The following is a 26,914-nucleotide window of genomic DNA, read 5'->3' on the forward strand; positions in this document are numbered from 1 at the left end:
ACATAGCATGCTCCCACTGTCATGCCTTTATTTATATATATATATATATATATATATATACACACATATATATACATATATATACACACACACACACACACATACATACATGCACACACACATTTCTAATTGTCATATCACAATGACTTGGAATGGATATCAACACTTAAAGCAAGATCATGAAAAATATAAAGTACTGCATCTTGAGATGGATTAATATTTATATTTTATTTGTCTGAGCTTTAAAATCAACCCAGATGAGGTCTTGCCATACTTCTGGGAGTAGCTCAGGCTCGAACTCATTCATGACTTGTTTGTTCATCTGCTTCCTCTTTTCATTTTTATCAGCTATAGGCCATGAGAGGATAGGATCCAACAACCGCTTGTGCTCTCTTTGCCTTGTGGAAGTGGCCAGCCGAGTTGTTATTCTGACAGCAGGTTCAGTACTACCCTTATCCAAAGCTGCACAATGCAAAGCACTATAAGGTAAGCATCACCTTGGAATGTGGGAATGAGGAGAACTTTTCCCCCCAAATGTTCAAACATAGAAATTGGCAACTTGGGGAAATGTTTGCTTGTCAAATATTTTTTGCTGAGCTGAACAGTGTGCTCGTTCTTTAGAGAAGGTATTGTCAGCCTTTTCAGACCCAGTACCCACTTTTAACCCAGACATGCATTTGGGGACCCATTTCTTAATCTTTTACCATACATTTGCACGGTGGTAGTTTTCCTGTAGCAACCCACCTTGGATCAGGCCACAACCCACTAGTGGGTTCCAACCCACCAGTACTGTGTGCATGGTTCTCCTCCCTATTTTTATCCTCACAACAACCCTGTGCAGTAGGTCAGGCTGAGAGAGACTAGTTGGCCCAAGATCACTTAGCAAGCTTCATGACTGCATGGGAGGACTTGAACCCTGCTTTCCTAGTCTGCCACTCTAACCACTCCACCACCACTGACTTGCCATGTATCATCATGCGTACTATTTCTGCCTAAGATACCCATGTAATAATATGTGACTCTATTCGGTATTGGGGGGAGCTATTGGCTTTTCGAACAGCCAGAAGTACTGATAACCTCAGTCCTGTTGTTGAAAGAAGTGGGTGAACTCTGTCACCAGGAGTAGAGGAAGATAACAGACATAACCATATTTATTTGTATCTGGGCAGATCATTCTTCCAACCCTTGGCACAAACGAAGCCTGGAAAAGAAGCAGCAGAGAAGAATCACCTGGAAGAGGAGCCTGCCCCCAAAAGGTAAGTCACATTGGGGTATGCACTGATATATGGACAAAACTGTACACTACTCCCCCTTTTTAATGCAGTTTGAAACTCTCAGGATGCAAAATTTTCACAGAATATCAGATTCCACACATGCACAATAAAATCTGCTGAAGACCAGTGCTTTTAAGTAAGAGCCTTTTGGTTTTACTCTTACAATGCAGTGGTACTTTGGTTCTCAAACTTAATCCATTCCAGAAGTCTGTTCTAAAACCAAAGCATTCCAAAACCAAGGCGCACTTTCCCATAGAAAGTGATACAAAACGGATCAATCCGTTCCAGACTTTTAAAAACAACATCTAAAACAGCAATTTAACATGAATTTTACTATCTAATGAGACCATTGATCCATAAAATGAAAGCAATAATCAATATAAAGGTAAAGGTAAAGGTACCCCTGCCCATACGGGCCAGTCTTGACAGACTCTGGGGTGTGCGCCCATCTCACTTAAGAGGCCAGGGGCCAGCGCTGTCCGGAGACACTTCCGGGTCACGTGGCCAGCGTGACATCGCTGCTCTGGCCAGAGCCAGAGCCGCACACGGAAACGCCGTTTACCTTCCCGCTGGTAAGCGGTCCCTATTTATCTACTTGCACTTTGAGGTGCTTTCGAACGGCTAGGTTGGCAGGCGCTGGGACCGAGCAGCGGGAGCGCACCCCGCCGCAGGGATTCGAACCGCCGACCTTTCGATCGGCAAGTCCTAGGCGCTGAGGCTTTAACCCACAGCGCCACCTGCGTCCCAATAATCAATATAAAGGTAAAGGTAAAGGTACCCCTGCCCGTACGGGCCAGTCTTGACAGACTCTGGGGTTGTGCGCCCATCTCACTTAAGAGGCCAGGGGCCAGCGCTGTCCGGAGACACTTCCGGGTCACGTGGCCAGCGTGACATCGCTGCTCTGGCCAGAGCCAGAGCCAGAGCCGCACACGGAAACGCCGTTTACCTTCCCGCTGGTAAGCGGTCCCTATTTATCTACTTGCACCCGGAGGTGCTTTCGAACTGCTAGGTTGGCAGGCGCTGGGACCGAGCAGCGGGAGCGCATCCCGCCGCAGGGATTTGAACCGCCGACCTTTCGATCAGCAAGCCCTAGGCGCTGAGGCTTTAACCCACAGCGCCACCTGCATCCCCAATAATCAATATACTGTACTATAAAATAAATAAGACAGTATCGTAGATGAAAAAATAATAATAATTTTTTTCTTACCTGCACGGATGATAGTCATTGTTTGAATAGGGGGCTTTTATCCATTTCCGCAGTCACACAATCCACCAGTAGCTGAACTGGGTTCCACACAGTAACAAAAACAAGTGAACTGAAAAAGCCTCAAAAACAAAAATGCAAAATAAATAGCAAAAACAAAAGCGCCAAACTTAACCTATTCCGGAAGTCCGTTTGACTTCTGAAATGTTCGAAAACTAAGGCACAGGTTCTGATTGGTGCAGATGCCCTGGAAACAATAGCCGACAGCCGGGTTTTCGGCGTTTAAGAACCAAGGTGTTTGAGAACCAAGGTACCACTGTATTTTCTCAAAATATTTAAAATGCATTTAATGATATTAGATAAATACACGTGAAGAAGTACAAATTAGGAACAGTGTTAATGTAAAACAATTTTATACTTCCAAGCAGCACTTTTCAGTTCTACCACATGTTTCTCTCTCAGAAGCAAAGAAGCTTTAATTACTGTTATTATATTTATATCCCACTTTTTAGGATAACAGATTTCTTGTTGAAGCTAAAAATGAAATTTAAAGGAAAACCAAAAATACTGTTCAGCAATCCAATATGGTCATTATCTGTTTAAATATGAAATATATTTTTATTGGCTTGCTATTTTAATTTTTGTTATAATTATGTCATGGGTTTTGTTATATTATTATAGAGTGGGAGCATTTATCATTCCAACACTGAAAAGAGTTGACCCTCTTAGAAGGCTGGTAAGGAACTGTATCATGTGATGGACAAGAGCATTCCAAAGCAGTTAGAATCGGTTAGGAGAAAGCTGCAATCTGATAAACTCTTGCCCATCCATAGGGCTTAATTCTGAGTAGACAAGTGTAGTCCAAGTAGAGTGAAAAAAAAACAGGAGAATATGGAAAGAGAGACTTCACAGGCGTTTTAGTGTCAGGATTTAATGTAACTATTAACATGAACAAGTTTGATCTTTTACTTACTGTTTGCTTTTTCACTTTTTATGTACAAGTTCCTTGACATTGATATAAGAATCAGAGACCCAGGGTGTACATTTTGATTTAATTATGTTTCAGATATTAATAACATCTAATGTTTAGAAAGATAGAATGCATCACTGAATAGTTTTTATGTGTAGTTCCTGTGTGCCTATATTTTATAACCCCTGTGCTCTCTAGGCCATAAACAAGAGACCCTATCTAACCTTGAAAGTGGCACAAATGGTTATGTTGTTCTAGTTAACATCAGAGTGTAAATACAAACATCTCCTTGAAGCTTCCTGAAATGTCCCAGGGACAAGGGAAGTGAGATAGGGACTGGAATGTAAACAACCCTTCTGAAGGCCTGGTTGGCAAGGAAATTGTGATAGAAATACAACATTTGAGACTAAAAAGCCAGGACACTCTTGGGAGATCTCAAGGTGATTGCGGGGGTGAATATATAGAACCATATATGTTTTACTTGTCGTGTAACCTTTCTTGATGTATGTAGAAGGATGTTTATGTTTTGAGAATGCTTAGGTGTTTTATGACTCTTTGTGTGCTGTGCCTATAAAACCCTTGTTTTAATTCTTCTCATGGCAGACCTTCTTAAGTGGTGGTTTGACTAGAATAGCCGCATTAAGTTGGCCCTTTTGCAATAGTATCTAATAAACTCCAAGTCCCTAACTGGATCTGCTGAATCTTGCTGTAATTCTCTTGGTTCCGTGTTTTATTTAAAAGCTGTCCCCTCACCTGGGTAACAGGTGGTGTAAAAGTAAATTCTTGCCACACCATCAATTCTTTTTACCTCTTCACAGTGTGCCTGAAGTGTAATTGCTACCTAAACCTCTCTACTAGAACATTTGCTCCTGCTTTTTGCTGATGGCACATAAACTAAAATGGATTTTGAAATGAATCCAGCTCAAAGAGTCCGCATTAGGGATGGATGATGGGCTTATGCATACATGGGAGAGCCTGTATGGTATAGAGGTTAGAGTTTTGGATTAGGACTGTAGAGATCCAAATTCAGATGCCCATTCAGCCATAAATGTCACTTCATGAATTTGGGCCAGTAATTATCTCTCAGCCTAACCTACCTTATAGGGCTGTTGTGAGTATAAAATGATTGAGGAAGACTATGTTTGCCAACTTGAGGTCTTTGGAGGAAAGTTGAGGATAATAATAATAATAATAATAATAATAATAATAATAATAATAATATGTCCAGTTGTTCTGTTGCTAAGCATTCTGTCTCTTTTCAGGAAACTTGTAGATTCTGAACCACAGGTAAATGGTACAACACACCATGCAAATTCCCCAGTGAATACTGCAGCCCAAAAAACCACCTCCGTTATTAAAAGTGAAGAGGATTCTGGGAAACCAAAACAAAAGGATACAGAGGCAGATAATAACAAGCAGGTAGGCCCCCTTTCTGACATGTCCTGATCTTCGAATAACTATTCATGCAGAAATCAATCCATCTCTGAAAACTGTAGTTCAGGTCTTGCAGCCCTGGTCTTTTGGGTGTGATTTCAGTTTCCAGCAACTTAGTGTATTTAGGGTGCCCTGGTTCATCACTATGTATAAAGACTGCTACATCCCCCTTTTACCCTCAAAACCGCATCCTTTGTAGTGCTTCTTTCATTTCAACATTAAATTGATTCTCAGGTAGTTTTCTTGTCCTGCCCAGCCCCAAGAATGCAACTTTTATTTGGAGTTATTTCTTCTGCCGACACCTTTTTACTGTGCAGTTCTGCCTTTTTAGGTTTCTGACTGTGTTCCAGAGCAAAAGGTTCCTGCGCAGAGCACCTCACAAAGCACCAGCCCAGCTACCTCTAATTCTCCCTCACCCACCTACATTCCCCGGCGTAGAACAGGTAGGTACCCAGCCATTTGGTCATCAAGAGCAACCATAAAATCTTAGGTTTTTTTCTTCTTCTGTACATGATAGTATAATGGAATATTGACCTGGCTCTTATCTTACAACTTTCACCTCTCTGCTGTAAGACTTCTTTAGTGGCATTTGTTTTGAAATTATTCTTTAAACACATAAGAAAGTAAGTTTCTTTGAAGTTAGAGAGGTTTAGTTCTAAGTAAGCATGCACTGTTTAGAATATGGGCTTATTGATCAGTGCCACTTCTAGTTCTTTTAGCTGCTTGGAAAGACTGTTACATACATGCACATCACATATTTAAATTCCCTAATTTTCCCTGTGTTACACATTTGAAAAATTAAGATGGCAAGGATGGATGGACCCACAACTTGCAATAAAATACTTTTTCTGATGCAGCAGAACAGCTTGAAATCACAAATGTGTTGAAAAGTTTCTTGCACACTTTAAAGTAATAGAATAGCTTTATCACCAGGCTGTTTCCTCTTAACTGGAGAAATTTGGCTCTGAACAGAAGGACAACTTGCAGTTTGAGATACACATAGGGGATTCACTAGATTCCAGAGCCTGGGGAAGTAGTTTTCAATCATAGCAATCCTAGAAAAATGCAAAGAATTTTCAAATAGTAAATGCAGGCAAAGAAAAACTGGAACTAAGGCTTCCAACATGGTGTTCTCTAAGGCTTCCCTTAAAATATTTCACTTCCCTTTCAGCAGCCTACCATCTTAACCCTTTTGGGAAAATTCCCTCAGGCTAACACATCAGTGTGTGGTATTATGGCTAGACAAGTGCAGAGACAGAACCCATAGGACCTGAACATCATTAATGTCTGTGAATGTGACATTCCATTGTTGCACCCATAACCTAGGTTTAAGGTGACATTTAGCTCCTAGGTCTCATATCTCAGTTTGGCTGAGGGGCTAGTGAGGTGACAACTAACTCTTACTTTAGTTTGTACCAACAAGAAATTATCTTAATTGTTAAGAAAATTGTAGTGCCAATTTGTCCATCAGCAAGACTTATCTCTGCCTTCAGCACGCAAGCAGCTCCCTAAACGTAAAGCAGAGGAAGAAGTCATTAACCATGATAGCATCCAGCAGGAACATTGTACCAAAAGATGGAAAGGAGATAATGAGGATGGAGAGGGTGAGTACTTTCTGATGCCTGGTTGCAAGGCTGAAGAAAGGTACAAGATGATATCCAGATATCCAGACTGAACCTTCTTTGAATTCTGTTAGACCTTGTCTTCTCCTTCTTGTGTAGGCACAAAAGGGGAGCCAGATGAGGAGTCCATCAAGACAGAAGAAATGGAAGATGATAATTCAGAAGTGGTGCAGGTAAAAATTGAGCAAGATGCAGAGGAAGAGACAACACCAGCACCCCCTAAGCCATCCAGCAAGCCCATCTCTAATTTTTTTGGTGAGCATATGGTAGATGCAAATATTCATGCTCAAATGATAGTACTTCTATTAGATCCCCACTGAGAATGTTGTGTGGGAATGTATCCTTCTTGTGTAGGCACAAAAGGGGAGCCAGATGAGGGGTCCATCAAGACAGAAGAAATGAACGATGATAATTCAGAAGTGGTGCAGGTAAAAATTGAGCAAGATGCAGAGGAAGAGACAACACCAGCACCCCCTAAACCATCCAGCAAGCCCATCTCTAATTTTTTTGGTGAGCATATGGTAGATGCAAATATTCATGCTCAAATGATAGTACTTCTATTAGATCCCCACTGAGAATGTTGTGTGGGAATGTATCCATGGCCCCATTTAGAAACCACTATATTATGAGAGTTTTGGATTCTTGAAAATATAGGATTTTATTTAAAAAAAAAAATAGTCAGAATGGTTGTGAAAGGAAATTTGAAAGGGACTGACAAAGAACTGTGTGGAAGAAAGAATACCTTCTACACCAGTACTGTGCTGCATAACACGGAGATAACAGATGCCAGGAGGTTTGTGGGTCTCCCTCTGAAGACTGTTTGGAAACTTCAGCTGGTGCAGAATTCAGTGGCCAGGTTTCTCACTGGGGCAAGATGGCTTGAGCATATAACACCAATCCTGGTTCGACTGCACTAGCTGCTATTAGCTTCTGGGCCTACTCAGGACCACAATACCTCAAGTTCCGCCTCTCCCCATATGAACCAACCCAGACCCTGCACATTTCATCTGAGGCCATTCTTCATGTGCCTCCTCTGCAAGAAGTCCAGAGGTCAGCAACACAAGAACTGGCATTTTCTGCAGTGGCTCCTCATTTGTGGAATGCTCTATCCAGTGAGGCTCACCTGGCCCTATTATTATATATCATTAGGTACCAGGCAAAAACTTCCCTTTATAACCAGGCCTTTTTCACTTTTAACTATTTGTGGTCTTTTAGAAGTGAGTGGGATGTTTTTAATGTATTCCTCTTTCATCTTGGTTTCAATGTATCTATGTGGGGTTTATTGTCTATTTGTTTGATTGGAAGTTGCTTTGGATTGCCCTAGGCAAGATAAAGCAACTGACAAATTTAATAGAATAAAAAAGGAAAAGGAAAAATAAGAAGTGATTCTGAAATCTCACTGTTGATAGTCCAAGAAGGGGCTAAGAGTCTGGCCTACTGCAGAATGCTTCCAATGTCTTAGACTTGGTCCCAGTACCTCCCAAGTTTGTGGTAATTCTCATAGATTCATCAGTACTCCAAAATAGTTGTTCTGCCTATGGAGGGAAACTGCCACTTTTGTCTCATTTCTGCCTTATAGCCCCTCGGAAAGCCTCTATGAAGACAGAGAAAAAAGAAGTGCCGGTGATAGGAGGAATCATGCCTGCACCAAAGAGCCTTAATGGCCATGAATCCAATAGCAAATCTGACTGGCAAGTGATCAGTGCCATTTGAGGCACTATATTTCTTTTGTGTTACCACCAGGTTAGAACTCTAGAGTAGCCTGCAGGAATTCATACAATTGCCAGCCACTCTGTATGGAAGCAAGCTAGTTTTTGCTCACTTGGGAGAGTTGATTGGAGGGAAAACCAAAGGTAATGGTAGCAGCACAGTAAGAGAGACTGTAAAGTGTTTTGTCCACAGAAAAAAACCACCATAGATGACAATAAATTCAAATATTTCTGTTTTGGACTGTATGGAAGTCCCACAATTGTACATGTTATGTTGGTTGTTTCTAACAACTGTAATGATGGTGATAAGAAGTTAGGGCTGGCAGACAGTGCCTTGACAAACTTTGAACTTTCTGTTTCACTGTTTGTATAGAGGAATTGGTCTATGTTTCTGCTCATTCCCAAGTAAGGAATCCCACCACAATCACCCTTCATTCTTACCCATCTTCTCTCCTGCATAAACTAGGCATACTTTGAGAATCTCCTTGTCCAATGAGACAGTTGAATTGATGGTTGTGATCAGTCCTTTTTTCCCTAGAAAAATAGGTACTGGTACTCACTATGAAGCTGTTACAGTGTCACTTTTTAACAAAACAAAAAAGGAGAGGTGTCGGTAATGTGTACCCTTGAGTACTCCCTGAAAAAAAAAAAGCACTGATTGTGGTCATTATTGGCCCCTTCATTCACTTGATGAGTTGCTAATTTTACTTAGTTGTCTTCTCTGCTCCTTCTCACATTTGTGAAGGCTATCCCTAGAGCTTTGATTAGCTTAGTACTGATTATAAGGAAAAGCTAGTAACTCCAATCCCAGACTGGGTAAAGAATGCCTGGGGAAATAATATGTGTTGACCTAGGTCTTGGCTGGCTTTGTGGGAAGAGTTGGGGTTGTTAATATTTCTCAAGGTGCCATTGAATTCCACACCCTCAAGTACCTAGTCACATGTGGGGTCTAAAATGGTTTTGACTATTTTATTTTTATCTTTTTCTAACTAATGTGGATTTAGTAATGCTAGAAAGTTTCAGCTCTTGTCAGCGCTAGTTTGTCTAAATAAGATTACCAACTCTGAACCATTTTGGATCCTATCAGTCTGTCTTTAGGAGAGATCTATAAATAACCACTTGCTTGTGCAGAGCCAGAAATTAGCATCAGAAGATGGAGAATTATTGTAAACAAAGTAACAGTGGATTATGCATGTGCAGGTGAACTAATTTATTTTAAGAGAAAAAGGTTAATGGTTTGAAACCTTTGTGGACTTATTTGCTAAGTTGCCTGAACACATACATGACGGTCACAGTCAAACTGCATGCCTATTTCCTGCTTTTATAGTTCTGCCAAGCCATCTCTTACACTTGAGCCTACAAATTACAACCCAATGAAGGGAAATTATCATCCTATAAATGATGCTTGTTGGGGCCCTGGCAGGAGGTAAGTGCTGCTAGGGTGGGGGCCTTTTTTGTGTGACAGAAGGCTGTTAGTCGCAACCCTTGTTTCCATAGTCTACCTTCATACACCCCTTATAATCCAAGAACTAGAGAGCATAGTTAACAAGTGGTTAACCTGTGACCCCCAGATGTTGTTGGACTCCCAACTCCCATCAACTCCAGGCAGCATGGCCTATAGTCAGGGAAGATGGCAGGCCAGCAACATCAGGAAGGCTAAAGATTAGCCATCCTGTTTGGATAGTCTGTTTTCATGTTAGCCACATTCATGCTTGACCATAGAATCATAGTGCTGAAAATTACTGCATTGATCATCTAATCCAATTCCTGCCCTGAGGTCAGATTCTAAACGGTCCAAAAAAGCACTCTTGTCATTGGTTTGTCGCTCCATGTTTGCTTTGGTTGGAGGGGAAAAGTGGCTTTCTTCTATGGTGTATCTTGGTTTACTTGTTTCAGTCAATGCAGAAGGTGGATGGATATTTTGGTATGACTTAAGACTTTTTAATACTCATATTCTATGACCACAGCCCTTGCCAGGCAATGTAAAAGGTACAAGAAAGCAGCAACTGACTCTGTTGCCTGATCCTTATTTAGCTACATGGCTCTGAACCAGTGTCATGTCCTCATTCCTCTGACAGGGTACCATACCTGGCAGTAGCTCGTACCTTTGAGAAGATTGAGGAGGAATCTGCCCGGTAAGGTCACTTTCTAGAATTCATGGAATGAATGGGGGTAGCATTTTATCTGACCACAAGCTGTTCTAATACGCTTCTGATCTATGTTGCCAGGTTGAAAATTATAGAGACCCTGAGCAATCTTTTCCGCTCCGTGATTGCTCTGTCTCCAGAAGACTTGCTGCCCTGTGTCTACCTCTGTCTCAACCGGTTAGGCCCAGCATATGAGGGCCTAGAGTTGGGCATTGGTAAAACCATCCTCATGAAAGCTTTGGCTCAGGCTACAGGTGAGTTTGCCCAGTTACAGTTACTGCTAATCTCCAGGCATTCAGCACCAATGTAATAATGGCTGCCTCTGTCCTTATCTAAATGATGAGACTGTCAGGAATTCATAAGAAATTGGCGATTGAGCTAGACCATGGTGTTCATGATCATTGTGGTCCTTCCTTCCTTCTGTAGGTCGTAATTTGGACCAGATCAAGGCAGAAGCAGCAGAAAAGGGAGACCTGGGTTTGGTTGCTGAAAGTAGCCGCACTACACAGGGTACTATGTTTGCCCCACCCAAGCTTGATGCTGCTTCTGTCTTTGGCAAACTTCAGGCCATTGGGCGTATGACAGGAAGCTCTGTAAGTAATGGATGATTGGGCACGGATGGTCAGGGACAAGAGCCAAGAGAAAGCATTGGGTTATCTGGGGAAGGGGCAAGACTGAGGTCAGGTTAAGCCTAAAGCAGAGACTTAGAACCTCTGCTAGCCCATTTTTGTCAAGCCACACTCATCTGTGGAGCATGTAAAGACCTGGCTTAGGCAAAAGAGGTTTGCTATGGTTTGTGCAATAGGCTTTGCAATACCTGACCACCAGTGAAACACTTTGAAAGGAGCTTTGCAACCAGTGCACTTGCCTGCACAGTTGGATTTGAAACTGCAGGCAACAAAGATCAGCTAATGTTATAACACCAGATGATTGACAGGTGGACCATCCTTCCCACCTACCAAATTTGTCTTACACAATGAAGAGATATAATAATTCTGGCCCACCATCCAAATCTAGTTCACCACCCCCAAAGCGTTTCTCCTCTAATGTGCATTTGGTGCAACATATCTGATGTGATACTTTCCAAGAAAGCACAGATAATGCTGTGCTAAAGGAGTATACATGTGTGGTACTCAAAAAGTACAAGGATTCTAAAGCAGAGGGTTTTTCTCTGTACTTTTAGATTGGGCTGTTCTTTTACTACAAATCATACAAAGGATAGGCTGCAGAGTCCCCAAGGGAACATAGCTATAAGCTAATATCTGGGAGGGGAGTTATAAAAGCATTAACTTGAACACAATTTTTGTGAGCTTGCTATCTTCATTCATTCATTTAAAAGCATTTCTAAGCTACTTAATATTTAAAAATCTGTAAGCAGTATACAAAAATAGCATAAAAACAATTAAAAGCAGTAAAACAGCATTATAAAAAGAGGAGCAGTTAAACACAGGAATTCAGAAACATCAGGGTCCATTCTTTCAGGTCAGTGAAAGCTGGGCAAAAATATATGTCTTCACATGATGTCTGAAGCAACCAAGATATATGCTTCATGTATGGCAGAGGAATGGGGATTCCACTGTATAACACTAAAAAGAGTTCCTGAAGTATGTGCCAGGTTGCCCTTCCCTCCAGATGCATCTCAACATTAACTCCCATTTGTGCTTCTTTCAGTCAATGAACAAGAAGATTGACATTATCAAGACTTTGTTTGTTGCTTGTCGCTATTCAGAGGCTCGCTACGTTGCTCGGTGAGTGAGATATATCTTCTTCTAGTGTGCATCCTCTCATATCCTCACTTTAGCACCTCCATACTGCACTCCTGTAACATTCTGTTCCCTAAAACTATACTGTAAGTTATTTCTCCCACTCCTATCTTACCCGTTGGTTTATTGTTGCCACACACCACCCTATTTCTCAGTCCCCACGCCTAATATCCCTGCTTCCAACAAACACAGACCCATTCACACACAGAGTTCTCCTAGAGCCCTCAATTCCAGCCTTGTAATGTTACAATTGGTTTTTTTTTCTTGTATCACAGGTCACTAGAAGGAAAACTGAGGATTGGGTTAGCAGAGCAGTCTGTCCTGTCTGCTCTGGCCCAGGCAGCATCACTCACTCCTCCAGGACAAAGTGAGTACAGGATACAGTACAGCAGTGAGGGTTGGAGCTGTGTTGTGTTGCAGCTGGGAATAGTTAGTGTCCAGTGTCAAGCATTTGGATGTTGCATGTAGAGAATTTGGTGCCATCCACAGGACAAGAGTAATGTGTATTTTGCAACTGGTCAGAATTAAATGCAAATAAATGGGTATCTTATTTCCAAAGATTAGATTTTGTAAGAATGTGGAATTTGAAGCTTTGAGACATGGAGGAGAAGGAATAGGAGAAAGACAAAAAGTTGGGCTGTGGTAGCCATGAATGATACGGAACTTTGCAATATATTTAAGCACGCTCAGCTTCCCTTTGTTTCCTGATCTGTTTCCAGATACTGTCTATGTATAAAAACTTCCTTGTTATCTTGCAAGCTTAAGGGTTAGGAATTAAAATTGAAAACTGTTTAACAGATTCTGTATTTTTCATAGTGAAATCATAAACAAAGAGGCGCACATCCCAGCTACAGGGACCTTAGCAGTTTATATGTGAGCCACTAGGAATAGATATATTTCTTCCCTCTATAGAATTTCCCCCAGGAGTTTTGGATGCTTCAAAGGGCAAGTCTGCAGAAGTGCGCAAAAACTGGTTGGACGAGAGAGCATTGATTGTTAAACAGGCCTTCTGGTAAGTAACATTCTGCTTAATGTTCAGACCCAATTGTTTTTCATCTGTCCCTAGTTCTCTGTCTTCAGAGGCTGAAATAGCTAAAGTTTCAAAGAGCAATGGGACCTCAAGGAATATCAGATCTTTTTGCTCTCAGCCACGTGTATGTGGGCCTTTCCAGACTAAAATAAATAAGTGTATCCATTCTGGGATGATAAGAATAACCATGTGTGGTAAAAGAGTAATTGTGGGCACTGTTAATCTGCTAGTTTGCATTTTATGTGTAAACTCAGCCTACCCCACCCAATGCCTAAATGCACTCCTTGTTTTGGGGAGAGAAGGGGAGAGGGTTGCTCTTATTGTATTGTAATCAGATTGGAGTGCAAATTATCAAATTAGTAGTAAAATGTGGGTTTTTCTCACGTTAGCCTTTCTTTCCTACAACCTGGAGCCTGATAGAACTTTCTGCAAGAGCAAATAAATGCCAGAGAAGCCATACATAGCCATAGGGAGTGCTGCATGAGCAGTGCTGGCTTCTGAATCAGCAGCCTAGGGCTGCAAGCAGTACTACTCTTTTGCAAGACCTTGGCTTGGAACTAAGGCCTTAGCAGAAATCTTAAGTCATTCTGGTTACTTTGTTTTCAGTGAGCTGCCAAATTATGATACTATTGTGCCTGTCCTTCTGGAACATGGTGTGGAGAGTCTGCCTCATCACTGCAAGATCACACCAGGTACCTAGAACATTTGTCTTGTGGGTGGAAGGAAATTTAATGTATTGCCTTCAGCAGAGTGTTTACCTCTTTTCCAGAATTATTTATTCTCCTACAAGGAGGAGGGAATCTTCAGATGGGTTGGTCCTCTCTCACACACCAATATGCAGGGCTATTCAAATTAGCTGCAATACAAGGGAGAAAGTCCCTCTCAGTTCTAGTTCTGCCTCTGATCAGGGTTCTGGCTAGCTCCACCTTTTTTGCTTATTCTGCCTAGAATTTTTTTGTCCTTCTCTCAGTTTTCTTCTGAAAACTGTTAACCAGTGCAAAACAAAAATTTCTAAAAAACATATGCTTTCATTTACAGAAACAAAATAAACCAGTTTCTAATCCTCTTGGTTGTGGGTGTATATTTTAAAACACAGGTGTTGTCTATAACAACAGTAAGAAGTGATTCTGTCATGCATGACTTCATGTTTTGGAATCTCTTAAGTTGGGGCCTCCATACTTAAATTGGGAAGAATTAATAATAATAATAATAATAATAATAATAATAATAATAATAAATTTATTACTTATACCACGCACATCCAGCTGGGTGTCCCCAGCCATTCTGGGTGGCTCCCAAGAGATTAAAAACAAAATAAAACATCAAACATTAAAAGCTTCCCTAAATAGGGCTGCCTTCAGATGTCTTCTAAAAGTCAGATAATTGTTTATTTCCTTGACATCTGATGGGAGGGCGTTCCACAGGGTGGGCACCATCACCAAGGAGGCCCTCTGCCTGGTTCCCTGTAACCTCACATCTTTCAGTGAGGGAACCACCAGAAGGCCCTCGGAGCTGGACCTCAGTGTCTGGGCAGAACAGAGAGAACAGGTATACTGGGCTGAGGCTATATTAATAGGGGGGGGGTGATGTTGAGCTTCCCTTGCCCCTTTCTTCTCCATTACCATCATATGTTTCCTGAATCCTGTTCTTTTCCATACAGGGATCTCTGTCACTTTCCCTTCCAACGACTTGCTGATTAAACTGTTGTTGCAAATCTCAGCTTGTGTACTTTCCCCACAGGGATTCCACTGAAGCCCATGCTGGCTCACCCAACAAGGGGAATTGGGGAGATATTAAAGCGATTTGAAGAGGCAGCTTTCACCTGTGAATACAAATACGATGGGGAGCGAGCACAGGTAAGGGTGCTAAGGATGCATGGTGTAAGGCCAAAAAGGGGGATCCACCCCCATCCCTTTTCAATTTGTAGCTCAAGATAAACTGTTTCCTTTCTCACAGATACACATCCTGGATAATGGAGAAGTGCACGTCTATAGCCGGAACCAAGAGAACAACACAACAAAGTACCCCGACATTGTTAGCCGTATCCCCAAGGTGCAGCAACATTTAGAAGTATGGGGTGAAAGGAGTGCATAACTAGGAGGGAACAGAATGTGGTGGAGGCTTGCTAACACAGGGTCATCTCTATAGCTACTGGGTCTCAAAAGGGTAGCTAAGCTAAATCCACTCCCTTGTTCAGGTAAAAAAGAGCTCTGTGCAATCATGCATTTTGGATGCAGAAGCTGTGGCCTGGGATCCTGATTCCAAACAGATCCAGCCATTCCAGGTACTCACCACCCGCAAGCGTAAGGTAAGTGGCCTCTGCTGGATTGTTTTACAAAAATATTAACCGGGTATGGTGCACACCATAGTTATAATGAGGTGGATTATGTTTGGATTGGGGAAGGAGGGTATTGCATGTGGGAGTTGTGGCTTTGGGAATAAGAGTACCTTCCATGAATAAATTGTGCGGCATATGGAAAGAAGATTTCTCTTCAAGCATCTGTTAGTTGGGGTGTGCAAGAGACGTGAGGAAAAATAAAACCAATAAGCAGAAACATTTCAAAGAAATTTTCCTGTGAAAATTTGTACTTCCCCTTTTCTCTGACTGCACCTTTATTCTCCAGGATGTAGAGGCCACAGAGATCCGAGTGCAGGTTTGTGTGTATGCATTCGACATGCTCTTCCTTAATGGACAGGTAAGTGTATCCAGTATTACCTGGATCTTTGGTGCTTTCAGTCATTTGTTTTCCTGATGCCCTGCTTTAGGCCTTCCTCACCCCACTGGAGTCCCTGTTCTGTATCTGCCTTTCAAAACGTGTAATTGTGCATCTTTCCAGTCTCTAGTCCGGAAACCCCTTTCTGAGCGTCGGGCTTTGCTTCATGATTCCTTCAATGAAGTTGAAGGCCAGTTCCTGTTTGCAACCTCCATGGACACTAGTAACACTGATGAGATAGCAGACTTCCTCGAATGCTCCATCAAAGGTATTGTGGGGATAGTGGTGGATCACTGTTCTCCTTGCCACTGTATTATTTCACATAAGAAGCTCTAGACTCCTGGTGAGCCCCCACAATGAGAGCCAGCATGCAGTCATGGGTAGGAGACCCAGGTTTAATTCTGTGCTTAACACGAAGCTCACTGAGTGACCTTGAGCATGTCCCTCTTTCAGCCTAACCTATTTTATAGTATTGTGAGGATAATAGGGGGAACCATGTGGACAGCTTAAAGCTCCTTAACAAAAGGAGCAGGATAAATAAATGTGCCATAGAGGTTGGGATAATAAGGATGGTTTGTCTCCCTCAGACTCATGCGAGGGGCTAATGGTGAAAACGCTGGAAGTGGATGCCACATACGAAATTGCAAAGAGATCTCACAACTGGCTGAAGGTGAGAACAGAATCCCAGTCCAGCTTGTAGTGCCACCTGGCAAAAGAAAGTCTGCTGTAACTCGACTGACCTGAGGCAGAAGTGAAGATCCTGCCCCCTTCCTTCCCCAAATTGACTGTGCTCTTGTTGGAGGGAGGAGGGCATCTTATTTATTTTCCTCCTTGCTTCTTCATTTGAATAAAATGTCCTTATGGAATGCTGACAATGATATTATAAGCAAAAATTCATAAAAGCAACATTATATACCTCAAATTCAGAATCAAAATTTGCATCATTTGAAAGTTCCAGACAAAGATACAAGTTCAGCCCATATGCCTGAACAGACAAGTTGCTCCACTTAGTAACTCTGTTTTCCATACCAGCTTAAGAAAGATTATCTGGAGGGTGTTGGCGACACCTTGGACCTTGTGGTGATCGGTGCCTATCTGGGCAAGGGCAAACGTGCAGGTGTATATGGTTGTTTCCTCTTGGCTTGCTATGATGATGATAGCGAGGAGTTCCAGAGCATCTGCAAGGTAAGGCATCCCCAGGATTACCCAACTGTTAACTTGGCTTTGTGGTGCCCTATAGCATCAAGTGCACCTGGCCCGAAACTTTAAAAAGTACTTTTGTTTGTTGCCGTTTTATAAGTTAAAAGGCAGGAGGGTAGATGAAAGTAGTCTGAGAAGTAAACTGAGTGGGTCTTGCACTTCCCACATCATGTCCAGCACATGGGTTTGCCAGCTCTGCAAGGCAACACTTCCCTAACAGCCATGTTTCCCCTCTACTCTCAGATCGGCTGTGGATTCACAGATTACGACCTAGAAGAATTCCACACCTCTCTCAAGGTAGGAGCTTTTTTCTGCTCTGACAAACTATCCTCCTGTATGTCCCTTCATGCTTGGATACAGAAGAAATTCTCATTCCCCTTACCCCCACCTTATCGCTTTACAAGGAATTTCTATTTATGTGGAGTTAGGAGTGGCAAAGAAGGGAGCCCATCCTCCTTGGATCTGGCCTTCTGCCCTAGTCAACTATTTCTTGATTTATAGGGGAGAAACACCAGTGTTCTGTGTCCTATGCCTAGAGAGTCTTAAGCGGGCACCCAACCCTCAGCTATAAGTAGAGCCCAGAGGAAGATTGTTCAAACTCCTCTGGAATAGTCCATACAAATACTACTTACTCTAGTCTCTATATTGCAGGACTATGTGATTCCACAGCCACGACCCTACTACCGCTGGGGTGGAACAGCTGAGCCTGACCATTGGCTAGAGGCTCAGCATGTCTGGGAGGTGAGGTGTGCTGACTTATCCATTTCTCCAGTCCACAAAGCAGCAGCTGGTTTGGTGAGTGATTGATGGGCCATTGGTGAGAGATTGTATGTATGATAATTCTACACTAAACCTCTCAAAACTATCCGTAAGACAGGCTTAGATGCATATACTTCACTTACCTGCTTTTTGTTCCTGAACTGTCCCACCCTGGAATAAATTTGTATGAAGGGCAATACACACATACCTTGAGTTAGGAAACTATTTTTTGTTCACATTAATCATTCTGATTAGATACACAGTGGGTAATGAGTAGGATGTAACTATTCAGGAAATCTTTTTAATGCAAAGTTCTCTGAGAACATTAATTCAGCATGCTATATAAAGGCAGTGTTTAGGTTTTGTCACTGGAGAATCAAGACAACTGGGTGTAAAGCATTGTGCCAAACTGAAAACATGCTAGTGAAAAACCACAAAACTTTATTGTCCAAACACAATCAAATGCTAACTAATTTTGACCACATACTCTTTTTTTCAGAGATTATGTGTTAAATAGGCAGTGTCAAGATTGCTCCCAAGAGATCATGGCTTAGTTCTGGACAAGGAAAGAGTAGTCAGTGCTTCAAGTAATCTAGGCACTAAAATTTGCCTCTTCAGAATTAAAATAAGTATCACATCGCAAAAACTGTATTGCATAAGAAGGGCATATCCTATACGATTTCTTTTCCCTTGCTATCCAAATCACCAAGTTCTGAAATTGGCTAGAACTCTAGATAACATATTTTGGGGGAAACTGCCTTGTACAAATGAGGCACTGAAACATCCCACCCTAAACTTCTGACCAGCAAGTCCTTCCACTGCAGGTTGATGAAGAAAAGGGCATCTCCCTCCGCTTTCCAAGATTCGTACGCATCCGTGATGATAAGAAACCAGAGGAAGCCACTGCCAGTACTCAGGTACAGTGATGGGAGGATACATATGTATGGGATTGTAGTCTATGGGTCTAATAGTCATTGTCTGTTTGCAGACTGTGCAGAGCCATCTCTTCATTTTACTACTCTAGTATTTAATTTCTGTAGACCGGCTAAGAAGCGGGTGAGGAGGGAGAAGGGATCATCTTCAGGTTTTCTTGACAGATCTGTGACATGCAAGAGAATGGCCTCGTTTTTCTTTGGAAACATATACAGTGGTACCTCGGGTTAAGAACTTAACCTGAAACTGTTCTTAACCTGAGGTACCACTTTAGCTAATGGGGCCTCCCACTGTCGCCACACGATTTTTGTTTTCATCCTGAAGCAAAGTTCTTAACCCAAGGTACTATTTCTGGGTTAGCTGAGTCTGTAACCTGAGGCGTCTGTAACCCAAGGTACCACTGTACAATCTAGGACATTAAGGAACCATCTCCCTCCAGAGATCTAAAGGTTTAGGAACACTGGGCAATATTCTAACACATTCCTTTAGCACAAGGAATTCTGCTTGCACAATAGGACTTCCTCCCTCTCCTCCCCACTATGTGCCCCATGTCCTCCCCAGAGAATTAGGAGAACCCCCTAGAACTGAATTAGGGTTAATGTTCCATTGTGCAAACAGAAACCCTTGCACTGACAGAATGTTCTCCATAGTGCTATGTTGGATTCCACCCACTGGAACTGTAGATAAGGACTAGGTAGCAGTGTGCAGGGTTACTATGGTGAATGGCAATGGAAAATGGACAGCTTTCCATAATATTTCTCTGGCTGCAGGTGGCTGAGTTGTACCGGAAGCAGCAGCAGATTCTGAATCAGCAATCAGTGGAAAAAGGAGATGATGATTTCTACTAATCCTATTCATCTGATTGTGAAAGGGTTTTTGCTGAACCCCTCCTGGAGTCAAGGTAGAATCTTGGTGCTATCTTCAGACTTTATCTAATGAATGTACCCCACCCACTCTGTGGAGCTGTGGTAAAGATACAATGAGGCATGTTCTGATAAGGCCCTGCGCTTGCCCAAATGCAGGCATAGGTTGAGTTGATGATGGTCTGTTAATAAACCCTTGTATTTTTGGTAACTGCCTGTATCATTTGCTGTGCTATCTTGGACTTTCACTCACATGACTCATGGCAGGTGTTCAAAACAAGTGTTTATTGGTGCATAGTTGAGAAAAGGTGCAAGAAAGTAGTGCTATATAGTGTACATACGAAAAAGCCATCTCACAGCCTTGAGACTGTTGTCTGTTTCCTGATTTGGGGGACAAGTAAGGATGGGGAAGGAGAAAGAGAGAGAAGAGAGGTAATATCCTGTCACAGCCTACTCCAAAAAACCTGAGACAATTTCCAAAACTAGCTCATCTTGGGCCTTTACACATCAGCAATCCTCTTTTCCTCCAAATGTAATCCATTCTCCCCCTAATTTGGGCAGAGTTCAGTAGCCCCACAACTCTGAATCTGTCTTGTATAGTTCATCTACGTGGCCCTAACCTCATGCAGGCTCCTAATTCCCAACACATCCCAAACTTTATTCCTACATGCTTGATCTGTTCTTGTCTACTTCTGGTATCCCCATGGTTTCTCCTTGAGGCTATTATTTGGGGAAGTGGAGAGAGAATTGATACACAGCCCCCTGCCTTTAGGGGGAGGTGCGCTGGCGCTGACTTCGTGCCTTATAGACTTCAATGAGAAGGTCTTTTACATACTGAATTTCTCTCTCAATGGATTCTGCTTTCTCGCGCAGCTCACGATTGCGTGCCTCCAGGGCCTGGCACTCATCCCCCAGTGCCTCATGTTCAGCCCGCTTGCGCTGACGGTACCGCAAGGCTGCTGTCTTGTTCTGGTCTCGCTTCTTCTGGCGCCGGTCCCCCTTGGGTGCTAGGGCAGATGACCGTGGTAATGGGGCATGGACATCACTGCCCTGCAGGGGGAGCTCAGCAGGCACTTCTCCGCCATAGATCTCCAGCAATTCTAAGCAGCTTGAATCCAAGGTTTGCAGGGGAGCAGGTGCAGGGTGGTGGTCGAGGGGTTGAAAACCATCACCAAAGGGGAAGTGGAAGTTCCCATCAGAGGGAGGGGTGCTGGGTGCTACCTGGTCTGGTGAGAGTGACTCCTCCAAGAAATAATCCTCCATCTGCTCCAACTCTTTCTTGAGCAGTGAGGCCATGGCCTCCAGGTCCGGAGCAGGAGGGGAGGGCAGTGAGAGTGGCGAGGGCTCCCCTGACACACTCAGGAGCGTGGCCAGGTCTGTGCGCTCCGTCATCCAGTCTGAGAAGCCATCGCCTACAAACAAGCAGCAAGAAAGTCAGCTGTAGACAGGCAAGTATGAATCTACAAGACTCTGCTAGAAAGCTGACCCCATCAACTTCTACACATGAGAGTGGACAAACTGGGAGTCAAAAGCTCTTGCACATTAGGCAGTTGGTACATATGGGATGTTCTGGAGACAGCCACGTGTCAGAATAAGCACAGGAAGGTCAAAATATGCAGCAACCAGAAGCCAAATGTGGGAAAGGGTAGGAGGAAAGTGTAAAAGAAATTAAAAGACTAATTGAAGCCTTCTCCAGTCCTTTTATTGGTTGTAAAACAGCTGTTCACCTTTTAGCTTTCAAGCTGTCCAGTATAATTGTGAGTCTTGAGTCTTTTTTAAAAAAATAATTGAATACTGTGTAATGGATATCAAGAGAATAATATCCAAGAGGAATAATAGGTTCACGGGGGGGGGGGGGGGGCAATGCTAACCCTTGATGGAGTGGCATAGCCATCCCTGCTTTCACAGTCGTCCTGCTTAAGATGGGAAGGGAGTATGGAAGAATACATTTTCACAAGCTGCAGCAGCAAAGAGGCCTGGATCAGGTCTGTTGCTGTCGTACGATAGCAGGCTTCTCGGGCCTATACTCACCCCCTCCATGAAATGCCCCAGTGGTAGCTCCCTCACGGCTTCTGTTGGGGCAAGGCCATTGCAGTACTCCTCACAAATGGGGCTGGAGCCATAGCTCAATGGTAGAGCATTGCTTTGCATGCCCAAGGTCCCAATTTCAGTTTGTAGACATCTCCAGGTAGGGCTGAGAGATAATCTCATCTAAAACTCTGGAGTGCTGATGACAACCCCGAGCTACACAGCCAATGATCTGACTTAATATAAGGAAGTTTTCTGTGTTAATGGCAGAGACCAGCCAGGCAGACACATCCACCCAGCAAAACCCTCTCCAGCACAGAGGATCATCAGATGGGATTGCTCTGCCCACTCTCAAATATATCTGATTTGCTGATACTTTGGTGTTTCCCAATGCTGTAGCAGTTTTATGAGCAATGCTTAGAACTACAATCTATGCCAATGCTAGTTTCTCAATGACCTTCAGGGAAAAGATTCTCCTTTCCTGCTGCACCTGGAACAATTCCCCACAGCCCTCAGACTCCAGCTTATGGTTCCTCCTCTGCTCAACCTACTCACCTGTCAGCAGTGGGCGCTCCATGCTGAGGGCAAAGCCCTCATCCACAGGTCCTGCAAGCAGCTCGCAATGACCGGCGTGGGGCAGCCGGTGCTTGAGCAGCTCCGGCCTGCAGGACATGGTGCTAGCTGGGAGCATGGTCAGGTCCAGGTCCAGGGTCAGTGCCGCCAGCAGGGACATCGTAGCAATGGTAATTCAGGGTTGACACAGGATTGGGATGCAGCACGCAAGGAGTAGCTCGGCTCCTGCAGGCAGGGATAGTGGTGGTGGCAAAAAGGGACCTGGAGGAGGAGGAAAATACAGGTCAGAAATGCACACAGTTTACCATTTTGGTAGAGGACCGGAGAAAAGGTGAGATCCCTTCCTACTCCATACCAGGCTTAGCTTACCCATCTCAAACTGGAACTTTTAACTTTTTTGTTCTGCTACAGAATTTAAGTGATATCAGAGCAGACAACAGGACTTGCAATGCAGGCCTTCGTATGTTGTTAGGCGGTTAGCTGTGGCCTGGACCACTCCCCACCTACAATCCTACAACCTTCCTAGCTTCTCTCTCCCCTCCCCCCCCCCCCACATCAAGAGTATTATCCAGATGGACACGGCATGTGTATGTTGCAGAATTCCTGCCAGCATAGCCTTTGGAAGAAGTGTTTCATGATTCCGACCATGTGGCATCCACAGTACAAGCTCTGAACCATTCGACTGCTGGTTTCGGGTGTCATGAAAGGGCAGCATATGGTAGATTCCATTGATTATCATTGTATTTTGACTGCCAGGCATAGAACAGGCATTGGGTGCCAAAATAACCTGGCCGCAAAACAGCATTAAAAAAAAGCTTTCGTCTTGGGTGCCAAAATATCCTGGCCGCAAAACAGCATTAAAAAAAAGCTTGGGCCAGCCCTATAGAAGCGCTACGCCCTTGGAACAGTGGAAAATCTCCCTAGAGGTTTAGCATGGGCAGGGATAGACAAGTCGCGCTCCCCCCCCCCTTCCATCTGCCTTATGCGCTGGGAGGGGAAGAGGGCGGGGACATGTCATCGCGCACCTGCTTCTCCCGGTGAGGTTTGGCATGACGCACCTGCTCCCTTCCCTAGAAAGCCCAGAAGAACAACGCGCCGAGAACCGAGGGAGCAGATTTCTCTATGCGTTTTTTCTGGGGGTGCGGGGAGTCGTGCTGTCCTACAGCAATACAGAGGACTATGCGGCGTTAGGAAAACCTCGATGTCTAGCAACACGCCCCCACCCACTGCGTTTCGGTCTGTATCCTCAACGCCCCCCGGGATTGCAAAAAGAGATACAGGAAGGGGGAAAGGGACCCGACCGCAGCAAGAGGCAGCTCGATCCCCGACCCGCTTTTCCTAAAGATGGGTTCTGCCAGCGGAAGCCCCAAAAGATCTACTCACTCCATTATGCTTGTTTCGTTGCAGCGTGCAATACACGCTTGTTCGCTTCAAGATCCGCGCAGCTCTAGAAAGCCATCTCCTCGATCTCGCACACGCGTCGCCGCTCTCCGTCTGAATCCTCTGTTGTATCTGTGTCGAGAAAGGAATGAGTCATAGCGGGGTGGAGTCTTCCTATATAACGCTGCAGCCGCCCAAGCCGCAGCGCCCGCTCGTCGCGTATCCATCCACCGGCCCTTTCCCTTGACACTGCGCATGCTCCTTTTGGAACGGGATTGTAATCTCTTTATCCTTCCTTAAAACATATTCTTTCTTCCACGTTAGGAAATGCGCGGTTAGTTCGTAGCTAATTCTTTAAAATAAAGGTGTTTTGGTGCTGTACTTCCCGAGGAATGCAGAGCTGAGCTGTGGTTAGTTGAGCGAGATGCATGTATGTACTATGCACATGCTCAAAGGCAGCCTTGTGATCTAAGAACACCTGTTCAGAGGTTGAGCCTTGAAAACGAGGTTCCTGGCAAATTCCTTCTCTACTCGAATTAAGTTATGGCATTACAGGTGCAGAGTGCCCTGGCTCAGTTTAGCTGGAGCCATGCCTGGTAGAACATGAGCAAGTAAATCATACTTGACATATACTGTACCCAGCCATACTTTTGCTAATGCACAACAGCTCTCGAGTTGGACAGATGTTTTCCATGGAGGAATAAAAAAACAGAAATGTGACCTACAACCCAGATCAATTTTCTTTTCTGGTTCTTTGAACTTTCTTTACTAGCAAGAAGAATTGAAGAAAAGGTGGGAGAGGAGGGAGGAGTCATGGTGAAGACCCTCTGCTTCTCAGTCATTGATGGGACTTCATTGCTGCTTCTACTTCTGCAAGCAGTTTTCAAGTGATTTCTGATATTTGCCTGTTCCCAACAACTTTATGCCTTAGGTCCTCCATGTTCCTATTGTGTGATCTAAGAGGTTGAGATCACAAAGCATCATGTGATAGGATAATGAAACATGAAAAGGATCCAATCTAGATCAAATATTTGCTCTAAGCGGATGGGTGAGTTATTTCCCACTGATACAGACTGCCACATGCTTCCATCACAATCACACAAATAACATAATGTGTGCTCCTTGTTTCAAATGTGGCATCTTTCTCTGACAACACTAGCTGGTGTAAGCAGTGTGACTTGCACAGTTGAAAATAGTGGAGGTTGCCAAGCTCGGCCGTCTTCCACTGCAAACAAAACAGTAGCCCAAGTGGGTCTTTCCCAACTCAACAAATGTCAGTCCCTCTAGTCCCTCTGATTCACAGGGAAAGCACCAAAAAGTCTCCACAGAGTAGTGTGCAAGATTTTAAGATGCACCTTCAAACAGTGGCGTAGCGTGGGTTGTCAGCACCCGGGGCAAGGCAAGTAATTTGCGCCCCCTAACCCGTGGATTTGCGCCCCCTAACCCGTGGATTTGCACCCCCTAACCCGTGGATTTGCCCTAACCCCAGATGTTGCGCCCGGTGCGGCCGGGCCCCCCTGCACCCCCCACGCTACGCCACTGCCTTCAAACACCCATCCCAAAGAATCCTGGGTAACATGAAAGCTTGCACATTTGTTTCTTGATTCTCAAAAAGCTGGTGTATAACTCTCATTGGAATATACTTATTTTTAACCATCTAACATAGATATTAGACCCCTGGCCCATCTCTTTTCTATACAGTATTTAGCACTCAAGTGGCTAAAGAAGATTTTAAGCAGTAACAATAGCCCTCTCCTCTGCCCCCAAATTGAAAATGAGATAATCACAAGCTGGTCTTTGGGCTTGCCAGCCTATAATGTCCACATGTTAGCAAGAACTAGATGGTACGGTATTTCAGAACTATTTTACCAGTGCAGAGAGCAGAACACACACAGCAAAGGCAGCCGCGATACGGCTCATTGCGCTAGGGTTGCATCAGCTGTGGGTGTACCAGGATAAAGAAGGGGAATTCTCAGTTGCTTCTCATTGGCTACTGGGCAGGCAAGTGCGGCATCAAGATTAGCTTCAGGAACTGTCCATCTAACAGGAGACCAGCAACTCTGGCCCGCCTCCTGCAACGGCCTGCTGAGGTTGTCACAAATGATTCCCACATATGCTGAAGTGGCTCCTTTTATTAGCGTCCCTGAAAGTAAGCAAGCTTTTGCATTGCACAGGTCTCCTATCAGGCAACAACTGTGAAGGCTGTTGTTACTATGTTGCTGTTAGTCAGGATAAGAGCTACAAAGAATATAGGAATCCCAAAAGTATCACATGGTTTTAGGGAGAGAATTAAAAGCTTATTGTAGCAGAGGAGGGAGTCACTTTGGGTTTGTCATATACTGCTGGCCGTTGCACTGCCATCTGCTTCTGAAATCAGTCCCACTCAGAAAGGTTAAAAGTCCATCTGTATTGACCTGAGATGAGTAACAGAATGTAGATTTCTAAATGTGGAATCTGCATGTCAAGAGGGAAAATAAAAAAATAAAAAAAACCCTTGCTATTTGTACTGTGAGGTTTTAAAAATCAGATTCTTCTGATTTTTTTCTAGTGAATTTGGATAAAGTTTGACCCTTGAAATTGGGTCTTTTTTCACTGCCATCATGCTGAATTTTTAAATGCGTGGGATTCATCATACTCTTACCTCTTTACTCCTGATCGAGCTAATAACATTCACATCTTATCTCCGTTTATTCTTGAATTCAGTTATTTCTTTCCTGTTACTCTTGCCTCTGTCTTCCCTTTGTCATCGTGGCAATAGAGTTTGGATAGAAATGCTGCTTCAGGAACTGAAGGAGAGAGTTGTTGTCAAAGGACTTGTAATTATTGAAGAACACTGAACAGAGATTTTATCTTATTGGCCAATGCTTCCCATAACATGTCAGTTTCAAGACAATAATAATCTGGAAAGTCCCTATTATCCGCCTCCTCCTTTTCTCTCCCTGTTCTGACTAACTTCTCTTCCTGAACTGACTCCAACTGGCTCCAACTGCCTTGGAATGCTTCTGCCCATCATGAGTGGCATTCCAAACGACTCCATCAGCAAAATTTGGATAGGAAGCTCCTTGGGGCAGGGAGCAGTCTTTTTTCCCTTAGATTATTATGTTAAGCTCTGTGGGATGGATGAAGGGGAAAATGCTGAGCTTGAATCCTGGCAAGAAATCCTGGCACTGTAAGTAGTTCCTGTGTCAGAGAAACTGGCCCATTATCTGCCCTGGACAGATGGAGGAGGAGGAGCACATTTTGTTTGGGTGTGCACCCAGGAATTATTTATGCATTTATTTATTCATTTATCATTTCAAGGAAAGGACAAG

The 26,914-nt window shown here is 43.6% G+C and overlaps 2 protein-coding genes across 2 annotated transcripts; one reads left to right on the forward strand and one right to left on the reverse strand.

Moving 5' to 3' along the window:
* The first annotated feature begins 384 nt into the window (after window positions 1–384).
* LIG1 (DNA ligase 1) lies at window positions 385–19,833 on the forward strand. The gene is made up of 27 exons (XM_079950690.1): window positions 385–486; window positions 1,170–1,256; window positions 4,711–4,867; window positions 5,214–5,325; window positions 6,376–6,486; window positions 6,604–6,759; window positions 6,859–7,014; window positions 8,084–8,195; window positions 9,541–9,639; window positions 10,292–10,348; window positions 10,442–10,614; window positions 10,787–10,953; window positions 12,032–12,108; window positions 12,399–12,490; window positions 13,036–13,135; window positions 13,760–13,845; window positions 14,894–15,009; window positions 15,110–15,205; window positions 15,351–15,461; window positions 15,778–15,849; window positions 15,991–16,135; window positions 16,455–16,537; window positions 16,900–17,052; window positions 17,311–17,364; window positions 17,719–17,862; window positions 18,651–18,743; window positions 19,530–19,833. Exons 1-27 carry the CDS (start codon window positions 470–472, stop codon window positions 19,605–19,607), a joined length of 2,904 nt encoding a protein of 967 aa, XP_079806816.1. The 5' UTR covers window positions 385–469; the 3' UTR covers window positions 19,608–19,833.
* Window positions 19,834–19,888: 55 nt separating this feature from the next.
* ATF5 (activating transcription factor 5) lies at window positions 19,889–26,521 on the reverse strand. Its single transcript, XM_079950682.1, has 4 exons — window positions 26,245–26,521; window positions 23,607–23,735; window positions 22,206–22,484; window positions 19,889–21,034 (listed from the first exon to the last, which is right to left on the reverse strand). Exons 3-4 carry the CDS (start codon window positions 22,381–22,383, stop codon window positions 20,391–20,393), a joined length of 822 nt encoding a protein of 273 aa, XP_079806808.1. The 5' UTR covers window positions 22,384–22,484; window positions 23,607–23,735; window positions 26,245–26,521; the 3' UTR covers window positions 19,889–20,390.
* Window positions 26,522–26,914: the final 393 nt, after the last annotated feature.

The sequence above is a fragment of the Podarcis cretensis genome, assembly GCF_951804945.1.
Source record: "Podarcis cretensis genome assembly, chromosome: 13".
NCBI lineage: Eukaryota > Metazoa > Chordata > Lepidosauria > Squamata > Lacertidae > Podarcis > Podarcis cretensis.

Bases quoted from the DNA above. Each gene is read 5' to 3' on its own strand.
- LIG1 (XM_079950690.1), top strand. The intron at 7,015-8,083 runs GTGAGCATATGG...TCTGCCTTATAG, and splicing joins GCCCATCTCTAATTTTTTTG to CCCCTCGGAAAGCCTCTATG. The intron at 13,136-13,759 runs GTAAGTAACATT...CTTTGTTTTCAG, and splicing joins ATTGTTAAACAGGCCTTCTG to TGAGCTGCCAAATTATGATA.
- ATF5 (XM_079950682.1), bottom strand. From the start codon at position 22,383: ATGTCCCTGCTGGCGGCACTGACCCTGGACCTGGACCTGACCATGCTC. The intron at 21,035-22,205 runs GTGAGTAGGTTG...GCTTGTTTGTAG, and splicing joins GGAGCGCCCACTGCTGACAG to GCGATGGCTTCTCAGACTGG.